Consider the following 14,832-nt stretch of genomic DNA (forward strand, 5'->3'; position numbering starts at 1 on the left):
TAATTCACTTGTTTTATATTCTGAAGGCATGCTTCAGCACGGAGAGCTAACCCAGAGACTTCACATTTGAAGAGCTAATTTTGAATTTGAGTTACAGATTCCAGTTTCAACTTTATCAAAACCTGGTTTATTCTTACATTTAGATATATACACACGCATATATATATATATCAGATGAGGTGAAGGAACACACCAAGTCAGCTTGAGTCAATATATTTATTGTACCAAGACAGTTCTTTATAAGATTCTTCAAATGATTTCAGGAACTGAAATGGAGAAGAAAAAGAGGGGAAGGGAAATATATAATTCAAAGTCATGATTGCCTTAGCAATGTGGTGAGGGGGAGGGAGGAGAGAAGCACTGGAGCAAAACAATTTTTGTGGCAGCATTACAGCCAGCAGAATTTATTTATTAGAAAATATTACAAGGAATGATCTGAGATGTTTTTGTTGTTTTTGTTTTTTTATTCATACATTCATGAAGACACCTAACATAATTGAATAATGAATAGTGGACCAGTCAAACCAATATTTTCTGCCTTAATATGGACATTTGCAAGAATGCTTGCGTTCTTACTAAAAAGAGAGAGAGAGAGAGAGACAGGAAGGGGAGAAAAAAAGGTTTTGGGAGGAAAACGTATAAAAATAAATTTAAAAATTCAATAAATTAAAAACAAAAAGGGGAGGTGAAATGAAATTACATTAGGGGTGCTATTTTTTTTTTTCTTTTTTTGTCAAACTGCTGCGTTTGTGTATTGAAGCCACAAAACATGCTAATCCCTTAGTATCAGTTTTTGTTTTTGCTTTTTTTTTTTTTAAACACACATCTATCAATACAAGATGTTACCATTTTAAGTTCTTTTGAAAATAAGTCAAGGTAACTATAAAGAAATAATCATAATAAAAGAAAATGCAACAACTATTGTATTGCCACTAATTAGCTTAAGAACAATATGTAATAATAATAAAGTTAAAAGAAAGGGAAGCTGCCATTTCTTAAAATTACTGATAACTTTGTAACCTTTGGGAGAGGGAAGGGGAGGAGAAATCACCTCCAAAGTGATACAGAGTTGGTAGCAGCTTCGATTGCCACTTTTGCTTTTTAAATTCCACAGTAAAGAAGCCGAAAAGTAAATTAATAGTAAAACAAAATAAGAGTATAGATATTTTTAACTAAAAAAGTAAAAAATAAAAAAAGAAGGGGGGTAAATGAAAATAACCCATATAAGACTCAAGTAAATTATTTGTTTTTAAAAGAGACTTGGAGGGGTCCCCAACCGCGATAGCGGTATCCATTGAGCCTGCCGACAGCATTTTCTGCTTCGTGTTGGTTAGCCATCGTGACAAAGCCATAACCTTTTGTCTTCTGATGTACACGCACAATGTTGGCCTTTTGCACAGTACCAAAGCCGCAGAAAAGCTGGCCCAGGTCAGATTCATCCATATTGCCAGTGTTGTAGATGAACAACACTGGACTGTTAGACATGTCATTATTTGGGTTAGGGTTGGGGTTGTTAGGAGAGTAATTGACAGGCACCGGACTTGTAAATCGTTCATTACGCATGAGCATAGGCGTGGAGAAAGTTTGTTGTATGCTGTTATTATTGTTCATGTATTGTTCATGTGGAGGGCGAGTTTTTTTAGAATTGGGAGCTTCATTAGCAAATTTTACTATTATTGGCTCACTACCACCTGGAGGTATAGTTTGATTCAAGTCAGCAATGGCAGCTTCTGCCATTTTTTTCTGATCATACAAAACAAAGCCTACTCCCTTAGATTGGTTAGTGTTTGGATGAGTCATTATTCTGGAACGGATGATAATACCATAAGGTTCAAAGAGCTTAACAAGGTCGCTCTGAGCATAATGATTTGGTAAATGGCTCACATAAACATTGGCCCCCTTCACCCCAAGACCACTGGGCCTAGCGAGCGCCACTTTGATTCTTTTGTTCTCAATATGAAGTCCATTTAAAGTTTGAACTGCTCTTGCAGCATCTTCTGGGTGTTCGTAATCTACAAATCCAAATCCGTAGCTGTATCCTGTTGCCCTGTCTTGAATTATTTTTGATGACTTAATTGGACCAATAGTCAGGAACATGGCTCGGAATTCTTCATTGGAAAGACTTTGTGGGATATAATTCACTATTAAGTTGGTTAGATTCCCACCATTATCTTCACAGTGATCTTCTGTTGCCATGGCAACAGTCCCTTGTCTGTCATAACAGCTCCAACACAGTGATTGCTAACAGTTGCACAGGGCTTTTCTCCCTAGAAAAGTAAAAAAAGAAAAAGGTTAATTGGAAACTGGAATATATCCAATCACAGATTAAAAAAAACAAAACAAAACAAACATATACACTTCGTTGACGTAGGTAATTATTTTTCACAGTTGCAATAAAAACCATGTTTTCATCTGTGTAGTTCAATACTCTACTGATGTAACTGCATAAGTTCCAGAAGCAATGTCAAGACATTAATACTGATTTCTTTTTTAAAATACATTTACAAACTATGTAAGAATTTGTGAAAATAGACATCAAGTAAATCCTATCAGAAAACTCATTAGGAGAGGATGGGTGTTTAATTTTGAATCCGGTTCTAATGGTAATTGTATGTATGTATAAAGGAGTTCTAAGTCAGACAAGCTAATAATATACGGTCAAGAGAGTGAATATTAGGGATTCTTTTTATTTTTGCTTGGGTTTCAAGTTCAATTCTAATAAAAAGATTTATTGGATCCTTTAATTATCACTTACGTGGAAATACACAACTGCTTTTGTTCTAGTCCATTCTGAAACTTCGGTAGAATTTAGTAAAATAACTTATAAGTAAGTATTTGGAATGTAAATTGACACAAAACATTAATGAAAGTTTTTAATCTAGAACAGCTGAAGACAGCTTGTAACGAAAGTGGGGTCAATATACAAAACTTGATTATAAAAGCAATTGAATCCAAGATAAAGATACAGTTGAAGCCATCCACATCTATTGCCACGAAGTCTATAGAAACCCAAGATGAGGACTGGAGCAAATATTTTCATAAGGTACTGATCAGTAATATCAGCCACATTTTAAGATGCAAGGGAATCCTGGTGAACTGTTCACTCACAAGCCCAGAATTCACCAGGCTACAGGTATGGATTTGGATTTGTTGATTACAAACACCCAGAAGATGCAGTTAGAGCAGTTCAAACTTTAAATGGACTTCATACTAAGAGAAAAAGAATCTTGCTAGGCCCAGTGAAGAGGGCCAATGTTTATGTGGGCCACTTACCAAATCATATAGACCAGAAAATGAGCATATGGACATATTTCTGCTATAAATGAGACATGTCAAAGACCTAGACTACAAAACAGATTGCTGTACTCTGGATAAGATGAGAGAAAATAGTTCAAGGCAGGACATTCTAAAGCTGGTTTTTTAAATATTTACAGATATCAAGTGTTCATTTTTAGTAATTCATGCTTAATCCATTAGCATTTAAACTGACCATATCCAGCCAAAATATTCTACTTGTACAAACCAACTGGATTTGGCCTCTCAAACCTACCCTACAATGTCATTATAAAAATGATCACATCATTGAAATAGCGAAGCTATACATAATTCAAACCAACAAGTATGACATTTGACACTAAACTGAATGTATCTACTAGCAAGAGTAAGATAACTATATACAAGTGATGACAAAAAAAGAAATAGCAACCGCCTACTTAGCAGCAGCTTAATAATTTTAATGAATTAACAGCAAATTTACGTCAGGTTAATAAGAAAACAGCAGCAATAACTTATTTCTGAAAGAGGATAAAGAAAATTATCATTGCTGATAGTAGAACAGAATGATTATAAAGATGTAAATAAATAAAATAGCTTTGATAGTGTTTTTTGTGCTACTGACCAACTTAATTTCTTGGTCATTCACCATGGAATGAAATAACTGCCTTCTGGCCCTATAATTATCAATGGTGCCGATTAGTACTTGTTGATCCACATACAGTTCAGATATTTCAAAATGGATTTTTTCTTTTTGCTTGAAACAAAAATGCTTGGATTGGACTGTTAATCTCTACTGACAAAACACTAGATGATTTTTAACATATGAATTTTCCCTGTATTTTGATATTTTACAACAGGACGCTCCTTCCTTAAATCAACAATTTTGTAAAATGAGACTTTTGTCAGATTTTACAAACAAACAATGCAAAACTTTCATAATTCTTAGAAATTTTACTTGGAGCAAGAAAGAATTGCCTGGCTATTATTAGCAACTATCAAAGAACAGGGGAGATAATTTCAGGTAATTAATTTCTCAGTTAATTTGCATGTGGTCTCTCTCAGGAGGAAGAGGAGAATTTGGCAGGTTTTCGTCATCTTGACTACATCAATGTAATTTACTCTCTTCTAGTTGAGCCTGATGATAAAATCAAAGTAGATTTTCACACAGAAAGCCAGTCGATGGCTTGAATTTGCATAATTCTTTTCTACTCTAGGCACAAGGCCCAAAATTGGGGAGGGGAGACAGTCAATTAAATCGACCCCAGTATGCAACTAGTACATACGAAATACGGCTAAGCACCTTGGCATGCTCACTGCCTTTTGAATTTGCATAATTAAGTTAAAGAGTGACATAATGCTGTTACTTAATTGAAATTTCTTGGACGAAGAAACTCAGAACGGGCAGTTAACAGCAACTCTTGATATTTGGTTTCCACTAAATTTTCAACAATCAAATCATATAAAAGTTATTTCAGAAACTCTGAAATAGAATCAAATACCAATGACAATACACGAGCGAATGAAACAAAAGAAAATGTCTTTACCAGACATATTCAGTGATACTATCAATGAAATATTAGTCAAAAGTCAAACATTACAGGTGATGATGTTTAATGCTTTAGCATTTAAACCACCTTAATATTCTACCTGTTTTATGTTCAAACTAACCAGATCCAGTCTCTCACCCCTATCCAGTAATGTCATTCTAAAAATAAACAATCACATCTTCAAAACCTCAAAGCTACGAGATAATACAGGATCAATTTTATAAAATAGGAACATATAAGTATAACATGTACAAAGGGTTAAATCCAGCCCTATGAATAATGGTATTCAAACTACCTTTGTTGTTCTCTCCTAAGTTTTAGGGGCTGATTTGACTATTTCTAGCCACATTTCTGATTTGCTCAACTTGAATAATACAACACAAAAAATCATACAATGGTTCATTGCCACAATAACTATAAGAAAGTGTATTCATCTCTTATAAAGAAGGGAACATACTCAAACAAAATGAGACTGTTCTCAACATTGATTGAACATTTACTTTCCAACAGTCAGATGCCCTGATCAATAAATAGTCAAGACATGCTTTTGAAAAGGAATGGAAACAAAACAGTATGGATTGAGGCTCTCTTATTTACAGTCAGTGCATGTACAGAGTATGACGATGGACTTCAGTGTCTGTCTATCAATTTTACTCACAAAATATCGGTCAGAAACAGTGGCTATGTTGAGGGACTGAACCCCTAACCACACGATACCAAAGCAACTTCTTAAATATGCAGCCATGCTTGCTATACTAACAAAATCTTTCCACGTGTCTTAGTTAAAAAAAAACTCCATTTAACATTAAGAATGTTTTCAGGAAATAGTTAGCCGAACCTGACAGTACGTCTTTCATAAAGCTATACTTAGGGAATATTCAGTCAACTAATACTGATAGAGGGATTCTGTGGTTTCAGGTAGTGGAGCTGTATCACTTTACAATATAACCTAATGGACACAAGTGATGAAATAAAAGTTGTAGACACCTTGCAAATTCCAGCTTGAGATATGATAAGAACATATCACTTGCAATGAATTATCATAGAAAAATGAGACAAGGTGCACTGCTGCTACATGCACAATATATCCAAGAGTATATTTAAAAGACCTGACAATAGAAACTGTCACTTTGAGCTAGAAAGCTACATTATCAACTCTTCCCTCAACTCAACAAAATACACTGATATAGTTTCTTTTTTTCTTCTTACTCTCTTCTTACACGTTTCACAATCGATATTCTCCCAAGCTGCAACCCTCTAGAGTTCTCTCCCTTTCTACACAAACTGATTATATGTAAGGTCACCAACTTGGGAAGATATTTAATTTTGCTCATTGCTATACTAACAAAATCTTTCCATGTGTCATATTCTTGATGCTTTCTTTCAGTCATTAGACTACGGTCATGCTGGGGCACCACCTTGAAGAGTTTGTAGTTGAATGAATCGACCCCAGTACCAATTTTTATTTTTTCTCCTCCTCAAGTTTGTTACCTATTCTATTGGACTCTTGCAAACTACCAAGATGTGGTGGTCGTGGTGGGGCATAGACACAAAGGCATACACATGCACACACACACACATAAAAGTTTTCTTCCAGTTTCCATCTACCAAATCCACACACGAGGTATTGGTCGGCCAAAGGCTACAGTAGAGGACACTTCCCGAAGGTGCCATGCAGAGAGAGACTGAACCCAGAATCATGTGGTTGGGAAGCAAGCTTCTTACCACACAGCCACGCCTGCATCTCTATATCATGAATCAGTGTTTATCTCTATAGTTTTACTGAGAGAACAATAAATAAGCTATGACGTCAGTCCTTTACAGCTGGTACCAGGGAAGAAAAAAAAAATTACACTGCTGTTGCCTGTAGTAACAAATCAACACTAGCCAACAATATCTAAGTGAATCGCATGATCTTTCAAGTTGGTTATCATGATTACTTATAAATCCAACAAACAATTGGCTCTGCATAAGAAGGCTAAAATCCAGTTCAAAAAGATAATTTTAACAATCAGCAAAACCACCTATTCTTTTTTTAAAAAAATCACATCCCAAATGACAAGAGGAGCATCATCAAATGCAAACAAGGAATTGGAGGTCTATGAGGATATAAAAAAATATCTTTATAAAATAGGTATTGTATCTGATGGCCTATAAGATGCACGAGAGCATAGGGTGTACCCTAGCCTAGGTTATACTTTTGCAAAATATATTACCACTAAAATAATGTTTTAATTCCTCCACTTACCTGTATAACTTTATATTATTACCAGTAATTATAAGCAATTTATTGCATCCACATTCGATATAAACACACCGTAGGCGATTGTTCACCAATAGACGGTAGCATATGTTTTGTAAACATACCGTTTTGAGCCTGCACTGAGTGCATTGGACGCAAGGAGATTTTATGGGTAAAAAACTTGTGTTTTGTCGGCCATCGAATACGGTATCTTTTAGTACCTGTTGATTTGGTGTAAGTACAAATGGTAGATTTAATCTTTCAGCATTCAGACTGCTCTGTCAAATGTAATGCTTATTTATTCACATTGTTTTGAATTAATCATGCAGTATGTTGTGGCTTCTAGATCTTAATGATGTAATTGTTTAATTTTTTGACTGACATTGTAGGGAAGGAGTGAGAGGTCGGACCTGGCCAGTTTGAACTTAAAACAAGTAGAATATTTGGGCCAGATATGGTTGGTTTAAATGCTAAACGGTCAAGTCATTTTAGATAAATGCTTGAAGATAAACTTTAACATGGTGTTGCTTCCTGGCTCCTCTCCACGTGCAGTAGGTTGTTACACAACAGGAGTTCAACCGGCAGCGAATGGCTGGGATTTTTTATGGTTGGATGCCCTTTCCGTCACAAAGCAAGGTAATGTTGCTTCTAGTCCATTGCACGTCACTGCTAACATGCACCATAGGTCTACCATATATTAAAACATACACACCAGGATTTATTATTCAAGAAAGTAACCATTTCATGTCCTAGTGAATTCGTTCCAACTTTAGCAGTTGAAAATACAAATACTCCAAAATTATTGTAGGTTACAAGTCACTGTATGCTACAACATCTATCACAGACTATCATTCAATTATATTTTGACCATAAAGCATAGAACAGAAATTATTTGATCTTTTATGGTAGAATTGTCACGACAAACCAGCAGGATCTTCACCTTAACATCACTCAACCAAAAATCAATTACACAACTCAGTTCCTCCAAAACTGAAGGCAGGACACTTAATGTTACTTGTTCCTCTTAGCACCTGAATGACAAGAGGTCCCAATCTTAGTAACAATTAAAATGTGAACCAAACAACCTTGCACGAGAAACGACATACTGTGGTGAGCTGCAGAAATTATATCTTCACGAAAAAGCCATATAGAAAGCAATACATCAACAATACTAACAGAAATATTACAGACTTCGCTGTGTGGTTAAACATCTTGATTCCCAACCTTGCGGTCCTGTGGTCAGTCCTACAGCACGGAACCTTGGGCAAGTGTCATCTATAGTCTCAGCCTGACGAAATCCTTAGGAGTGGACTTAGTGAACGGAAACTGAAAGAAGCCCGTCGTGTGTGTGTCTTTGTGGCACTTAAGGTGGGTGCCTTCTACTGTAGCCTTGTGAGTGGATTTAGTAGACAAACTGAAAGAAGCCCATATGTATAGTTACTGTCTCCTTGCCATGACACTACGAGTGTAACCGTCATGCAAAAAACGTGTCCTTCGTTTTCTGCATGACGGTTACACTCGTAGTGTCATGGCAAGGAGACAGTAACTATACATATGGGCTTCTTTCAGTTTTCAATATTGTCTGAGCATGAGGAAATATTACCTTACTTGGACACAAGGGCTGGCAACAGGGAGGGCATTAGACTGTACAAAAATCAATAAATTCTGTACGACCCATGCAAGCGTGGTAAAGTGGAAGCTGAAACGACGATACACATACACGTGCCGACCGAGCGTGCACCTTGGTCTAGACATCACGTGATGCTTGTAAATAAACATCATCGTGAGGCAAGCGAGATTAATTTAGTCTTCATGCCCAGTTACTGAAAAACATTACGTTGCTTGGAAACAGGTGAGGGTTGGCGACACAAAGGGTATCTGTCTCAAAAAATTCCGCCTGACCCTTGCCGGCGTGGAAAAAAAAAAAAAAAAAGACATTACATGATAGTGACATCCGATAAGGTAATCATCATTTCACGGTCAATTTATTAATAACAATTGACCACTTACAGGACATACACCAAAATCCAAGCCAAATGCTAAGTGAAATAGTATTTTTTTTACACACATACAAATCCTTGAAACTATACAGAATTGACATTACAAGCAGTTCCATGCAATCACGACTTTTCTTGCCGGATTTTAAACTATAAAAGCATTTATGTACTAGAAAAAAAAAAAAAAAATCATAAATGCTCGACAGCCATTGACCTTTTCTATCCGAAGCGGTTTTTTCTTTAGACCCAATATTTTCATGCTTATTATCCATGACTTCATTTGCTTCAGATTCACAGTTTAAAAAAAAAAACAACAAAAAACTACTAAGAATAATGAATGTTTGTTTATTTATTTTCAATCTAGTTATCTCGAATTAAAAACAATGACTCGCTGCAACTTTCTAATTAGAGATTAATCACTACACGGCCTTTGATTAAAATTATGTGACATATGGCACTGCAAAAACAATAACAAATTCTCTAAACTGCTTTTAAGTTAAAATGTTGCGAGATTTAATGTTTAAAAAAAAAAACTTAGGAAGTTGTCGGTGAAGGGGGGCAAATATGTTATAATAGGAAAATGAAAAAATACAAAAAAACATTTCGGTAACGGTTTGTTAGCTAAACCCCTGTGGGCCTTGTATTATGTTACACGTTTTAGGAGGGAAAAAAAATACAGGGAGCGGGATGAAAGAAAAGCAAGCGCGAACGAATCTATACAACCAGCAGTTAGTTACAAGATCGTTGAATATACATACACACACACACACATCTATGTGAACACATTATACATATATATGTATGTATATACATATGTGCTTTACTCATAAGCGTAGAGCAATCTCGATGATCTCTGTGAAGATCGCCGACTGTCATCATCATCATAAACGTGACGATGGGTGACTAACTAATCACAATATTTAACGAAAAGAGTCCTAAAGATTTCAATTTTTACAAATCTCGAAGGCATCGAAAGACGAAAGGGGAAGGAGATAGACTGGCGCACGCGCATACAAGGCACACACACGAGAGGTTGGTTGCAAATATGAAAAGGGACTTGCGAAAACGTGTTCGAGTCTGCTATAGCTTGTTTGTTTGTTTGATATTTCAGAAATGGATTTGTAAAATAACTATTTCTAATAGAGGTACGGCACAGGGCCAGCAAATTTTATGGGGAAGCGGGTTTCGTCGATGCCATTAACCCCCCCCCCATCTTCTCCATGGTAACATTTTAACGACTCCCGAAGGGATGAAAGGCAAGTCAACTTCGGCAGGATTTGAACACAGAGCGTCAAGAGCCGGAACAAAGCCGCAAAGCACCCCACCACCACAAAGCTCCATTAAGTCTGACAATAATTCTATCCATTATAGGCACAAAGCCTGAAATTTTTTTATGCGGAGGGGATAGGATAGTTGATTGCATCGACACCGAAAGAGAGAGACCAAGTCAATCTCGGTCATAGTATTTGAACCCAGAACGAATGCCGCTAAGTATTTTTTTCCACCGAAGGCTCTAACAAGTCTCACAATAATATCCAAAGCAAGAAAGAGTGGCGGAGATAAAATATACGTACACCACCCGTTTTTCGGCCCGACAAAAACCCTACCCGGGAAGAGTTTTGTTGAAAAGCCAAATTCCACTTTTAAATAAACAGTATAATTACCCCCCCCCCATGTTTAGTTATATATACCGGTGCCCCAGCATGGCCGCGGCCTTCGGGCTAAAACATTTTTAAGGATTTATACCTGTATACACTATCGTGCGTACATTCATTTCCTATCATCACATTTTACAACAAATCTGTGTAATTGCTCATTCATTCGACAAAAGGCATCAATATGTAAAAAGAGAACTATCTTCTTTTTTAATCTAACAGCGTTACTCCCTAAAAAAGCGATTATAAAGTTTCGGCTTTAAAATAATACCCCACCAAAAAGCTTATTTTTGTTCTCGAAGTACTAACGTGCAGTCACCCTTATTCTGTGTGTGTGTGTGTGTGTATATATATATATGTACATACACACGCGTGCGTACATGATGTCTAGATAGAAGAGGCCTGAGAATAAGGTAAGGACACTGACTGCTCGCAGGAAACTTGGTAAAAAAAATAAAAAAACGTTAGACTATATAAAGCCGCACTGAGTAAGCACAGTATTAAGTACATTTAAGGTGCCACATTGCGCTGAGAGAAGAGTTGAAATTCAAAATAATTTGTTTAAAAATGGGATCTATATCTCTATCGATCAAACTTCAGTATGTGACATCGATGATATATATATATATATATAGGCAATCTTTCGTCTCTAGGTCTACTAGAGACGAAAGATCGCCTATATATGTATACATACATATTTATAGAACTAATGTATGAATAATTTGTCTCATAAACGTAAATTATAAATCCTTAACATCAAATTTTAACAGGATAAATAAACACAAAAGGATTTTATACAACTAAGTAAATGATAAAATAAAATAAAGCTATTTCGATCAACACGTGCACTAACTTACAATTATAAAATAAAAATGACCTTAGGGTATTATTATTAATCATCATCCACTTCTACTACCACCCAATCTCTAATTTAACATAATTATATAGTCAGCTCTATCACAAACGTATATATATATATATATTGTGTGTATATATATATATAGAGAGAGAGAGAAAGGGGGGCAGGAGCTTGATATATATACACTCACACACAAACTAATTTAATATATTAGAATATAGCCCGATATATAGAAGGATGACAAGCAATTAAGAGAAAAAATCATCTTGCAAGTGAAAATAAATAGAAAAGCAGCAAGTGAGAAAATAAGAGAAGACATGAATTTTAGACTTTTTGTTCTGACTGGTTGATACCGGCCGGCATATAACATGAATCCGCCTTTCAATGCCGTCTCCGCTCTCGTCTCTCTCTCTCTGGCTTAACGACTAGATGAGGAATCCATTAGCGAAAAATTGGACATAGAATCAGTTTCTCATATATATATATATACATATATATAAAGGAGAGAGCAGACATAATGTAACATTTTAAAAACTTAATTTACAAAATGAAATTGGCAAAACGTTTTAAAATGTGAGAATTTATACACACAAAATGACGTGTGGATGTATGTATGTTATATACGTACGGTACATATAGGCATTACACAACCACATTTTAATGCACGCATTTTACACAATGTCGTATATATATATAACGAGCAAATGTGCGTGGATGTATATTGGAGGATCTGTCTAGATTAATTTCATATTCAGATCGCCGACAAAATGCTTTGTTAATGGATCAAACAGAAAAGGTGGCTACAATGAAGAAAAGACAAAGGGAGAGACACCAAAATATAATATTATACAATACGTATGCCTCTCTAAATATATATATATATATATATATATATACACATATATATATGTGTGTCCTTACATATGCGTGTATGTAATACGTGAGTTACACAAAGAGAAAGTATGTAAGAGAAAGAGATATACATTTGCATTACACACACGTGACAGGTAAATTAAGAATCGAGGGACGACGGCATTTCTTTGTTTTAATCTAAATTATGGGAAAATAAATATTTAATAAATAAAAAAAAAAAGAATATTAAAATTACACGACATTTGGCCCCCCCCAAAACCACAATTTTATCACCACAGGTTTATTTATTTATCACTGACTTGGTATTACTTTATGGCACATTTTATTTCTTTTTCTGTCATCGACACAAGAAATGGCAAAGCCAAGTGGACTCCGGCCAGATTTGAACTTAATAAAACCCCTCCTCATGAGGGACCTAACTTAAAATGTTTGCAAGGAATGATGATGATGATGAACAAGACTAATTAATCTAAAATCCTCATCCATAAGAATACCCGATTCTGTTACTGGTCTTTTATCCATTTTTGCTAAGCAAAATTTAAAATTCTAGAGATTTTCTTTCAATGTTTCTGTCCTTTCTCTCTTCAACGGAAGATGAAACCTGCTGCCATCAAGAATAATAAGTTTCTTTTTCAAAAATGCTGAAGATTTTGGTAGAGTTTTCTTTTTTTGTATCCGATCTAATTTAATTTTAATGATTGTTAAACTATGAAGATAGAACATTTCATTATAACCATTAAAATAAATTATATATATATATACATATATAAAATTAAAAGAATTGAAACAAAGCTTAAAATTATGTAAAATATATAAAAAGAATAAGAATTAGGGGAGAAAAAAACCCCCTTTTTTTGTATTTAAATCCTTTTCTTTCACAGTTGGAAGATTAGGAATGATTTATTGTTAAGGAGGAAGAATAGAGAAGAAAGAAATATAACAAAGCTAGGCAATTAGAAAGTATTATGTCTCATATATTATATATATATATTTTATGTAGGTAGGCATGATTAATGGTGTGGAATAATAATAAATAAATATTAAATACTAAATAATAAAAAAACGATGCATCTTTTGTTTCTCGCCAAAAAAACTCGGCTCCCCCCCCTCTGCGTGTCCTCTCCTCCACCCCGCCAAAAAGCCAACAAAAGATGTGCATGTTTGAAAAAAAAGTGTCCATCGAGTGGCTGAGAGAAAAGGGTTTACATGTCAAACGAAGCACATGGTGGCGAACCAAGTAAGTGAGTGTCGGGGGAAAGAACATGCCACACACACACACACGGGAAAGGAAAAAACGGCTGAAAAATTTTCAAACCCCCCTCCGACTTGACGCAAGGGAAAACATGTCAACCGACACTGTAAAGCTACCGAAAGACGAACGAAGCTCTTGCCGAACGTTTCGTCTACATTACTGTCACAACTTGCGACACTGTTAAGAGGAAATAATGCGATAAAGGTAACACATTTTCGAAAAGAAAGCAGAAAATCGTACTAACCTTTAGATAGAGATCAAATATGGCGGCTTCTACCTTAAACTAAATTCGGTTAAAGTCGGCTGTTTTCGAGCGCCCAAAAAGTCAACCTCAATAAATTATTCTTCGACTGTTTCCGGATATTTCCGTTCAGCAAAAGCATTCATTCGAATTACTCCGACTACTCACGGATATTTTTTAATAAATAAATAAATAAATAAAAAAGATACCGCTATGGCATGAGAGAGAGAGAGAGGGAGGGGGAGACAGACAGAGAAAGGAAGAAAGAAAGAGGGAGACAGATAGAGAAAGAAAGAGGGAGACAGGCAGAGAAAGGAAGGAAGAAAGAGGGAGACAGACAGAGAAAGGAAGAGAGAAAGAGGGAGGCAGATAGAGAAAGAAAGAGGGAGACAGACAGAGAAAGGAAGAAAGAAAGAGGGAGACAGACAGAGAAAGGAAGAAAGAAAGAGGGAGACAGACAGAGAAAGGAAGAAAGAAAGAGGGAGACAGACAGAGAAAGGAAGGAAGAAAGAGGGAGGCAGACAGAGAAAGGAAGAAAGAAAGAGGGAGATAGACAGAGAAAGGAAGAAAGAAAGAGGGAGACAGACAGAGAAAGAAAGAAAGAAAGAAAGAGGGAGACAGACAGAGAAAGGAAGAAAGAAAGAGGGAGACAGACAGAGAAAGGAAGAAAGAAAGAGGAGAATAAAAGGTTCTAGTTATATTAGAATGATGGAGGAGGACAAAAACGAATGAGAGAGAGAGAGAGCATAGAACAAAAGGGTATAGAATCTGAATGAGAGAGAGAAAGGGGCAAAAAGGAGATAGAAACAAATTGATTGTGAGAGAGAAAGATAAAAAGATATACAGATATTTAAAAAAAAAATGAAATAAAAAGAGAGCTGAAAGCTGTC

The 14,832-nt window shown here is 35.6% G+C and overlaps 1 protein-coding gene across 1 annotated transcript; it reads right to left on the reverse strand.

Moving 5' to 3' along the window:
* Positions 1–197: 197 nt before the first annotated feature.
* Positions 198–14,114, reverse strand: LOC115223038 (ELAV-like protein 1-B). Its single transcript, XM_029793469.2, has 2 exons — positions 13,946–14,114; positions 198–2,267 (listed from the first exon to the last, which is right to left on the reverse strand). The coding sequence occupies exon 2, from the start codon at positions 2,194–2,196 to the stop codon at positions 1,240–1,242; it is 957 nt and encodes a 318-aa protein (XP_029649329.1). The 5' UTR covers positions 2,197–2,267; positions 13,946–14,114; the 3' UTR covers positions 198–1,239.
* Positions 14,115–14,832: the final 718 nt, after the last annotated feature.

This window comes from Octopus sinensis, linkage group LG21, assembly GCF_006345805.1.
Source record: "Octopus sinensis linkage group LG21, ASM634580v1, whole genome shotgun sequence".
In the NCBI taxonomy this organism is placed as follows: domain Eukaryota; kingdom Metazoa; phylum Mollusca; class Cephalopoda; order Octopoda; family Octopodidae; genus Octopus; species Octopus sinensis.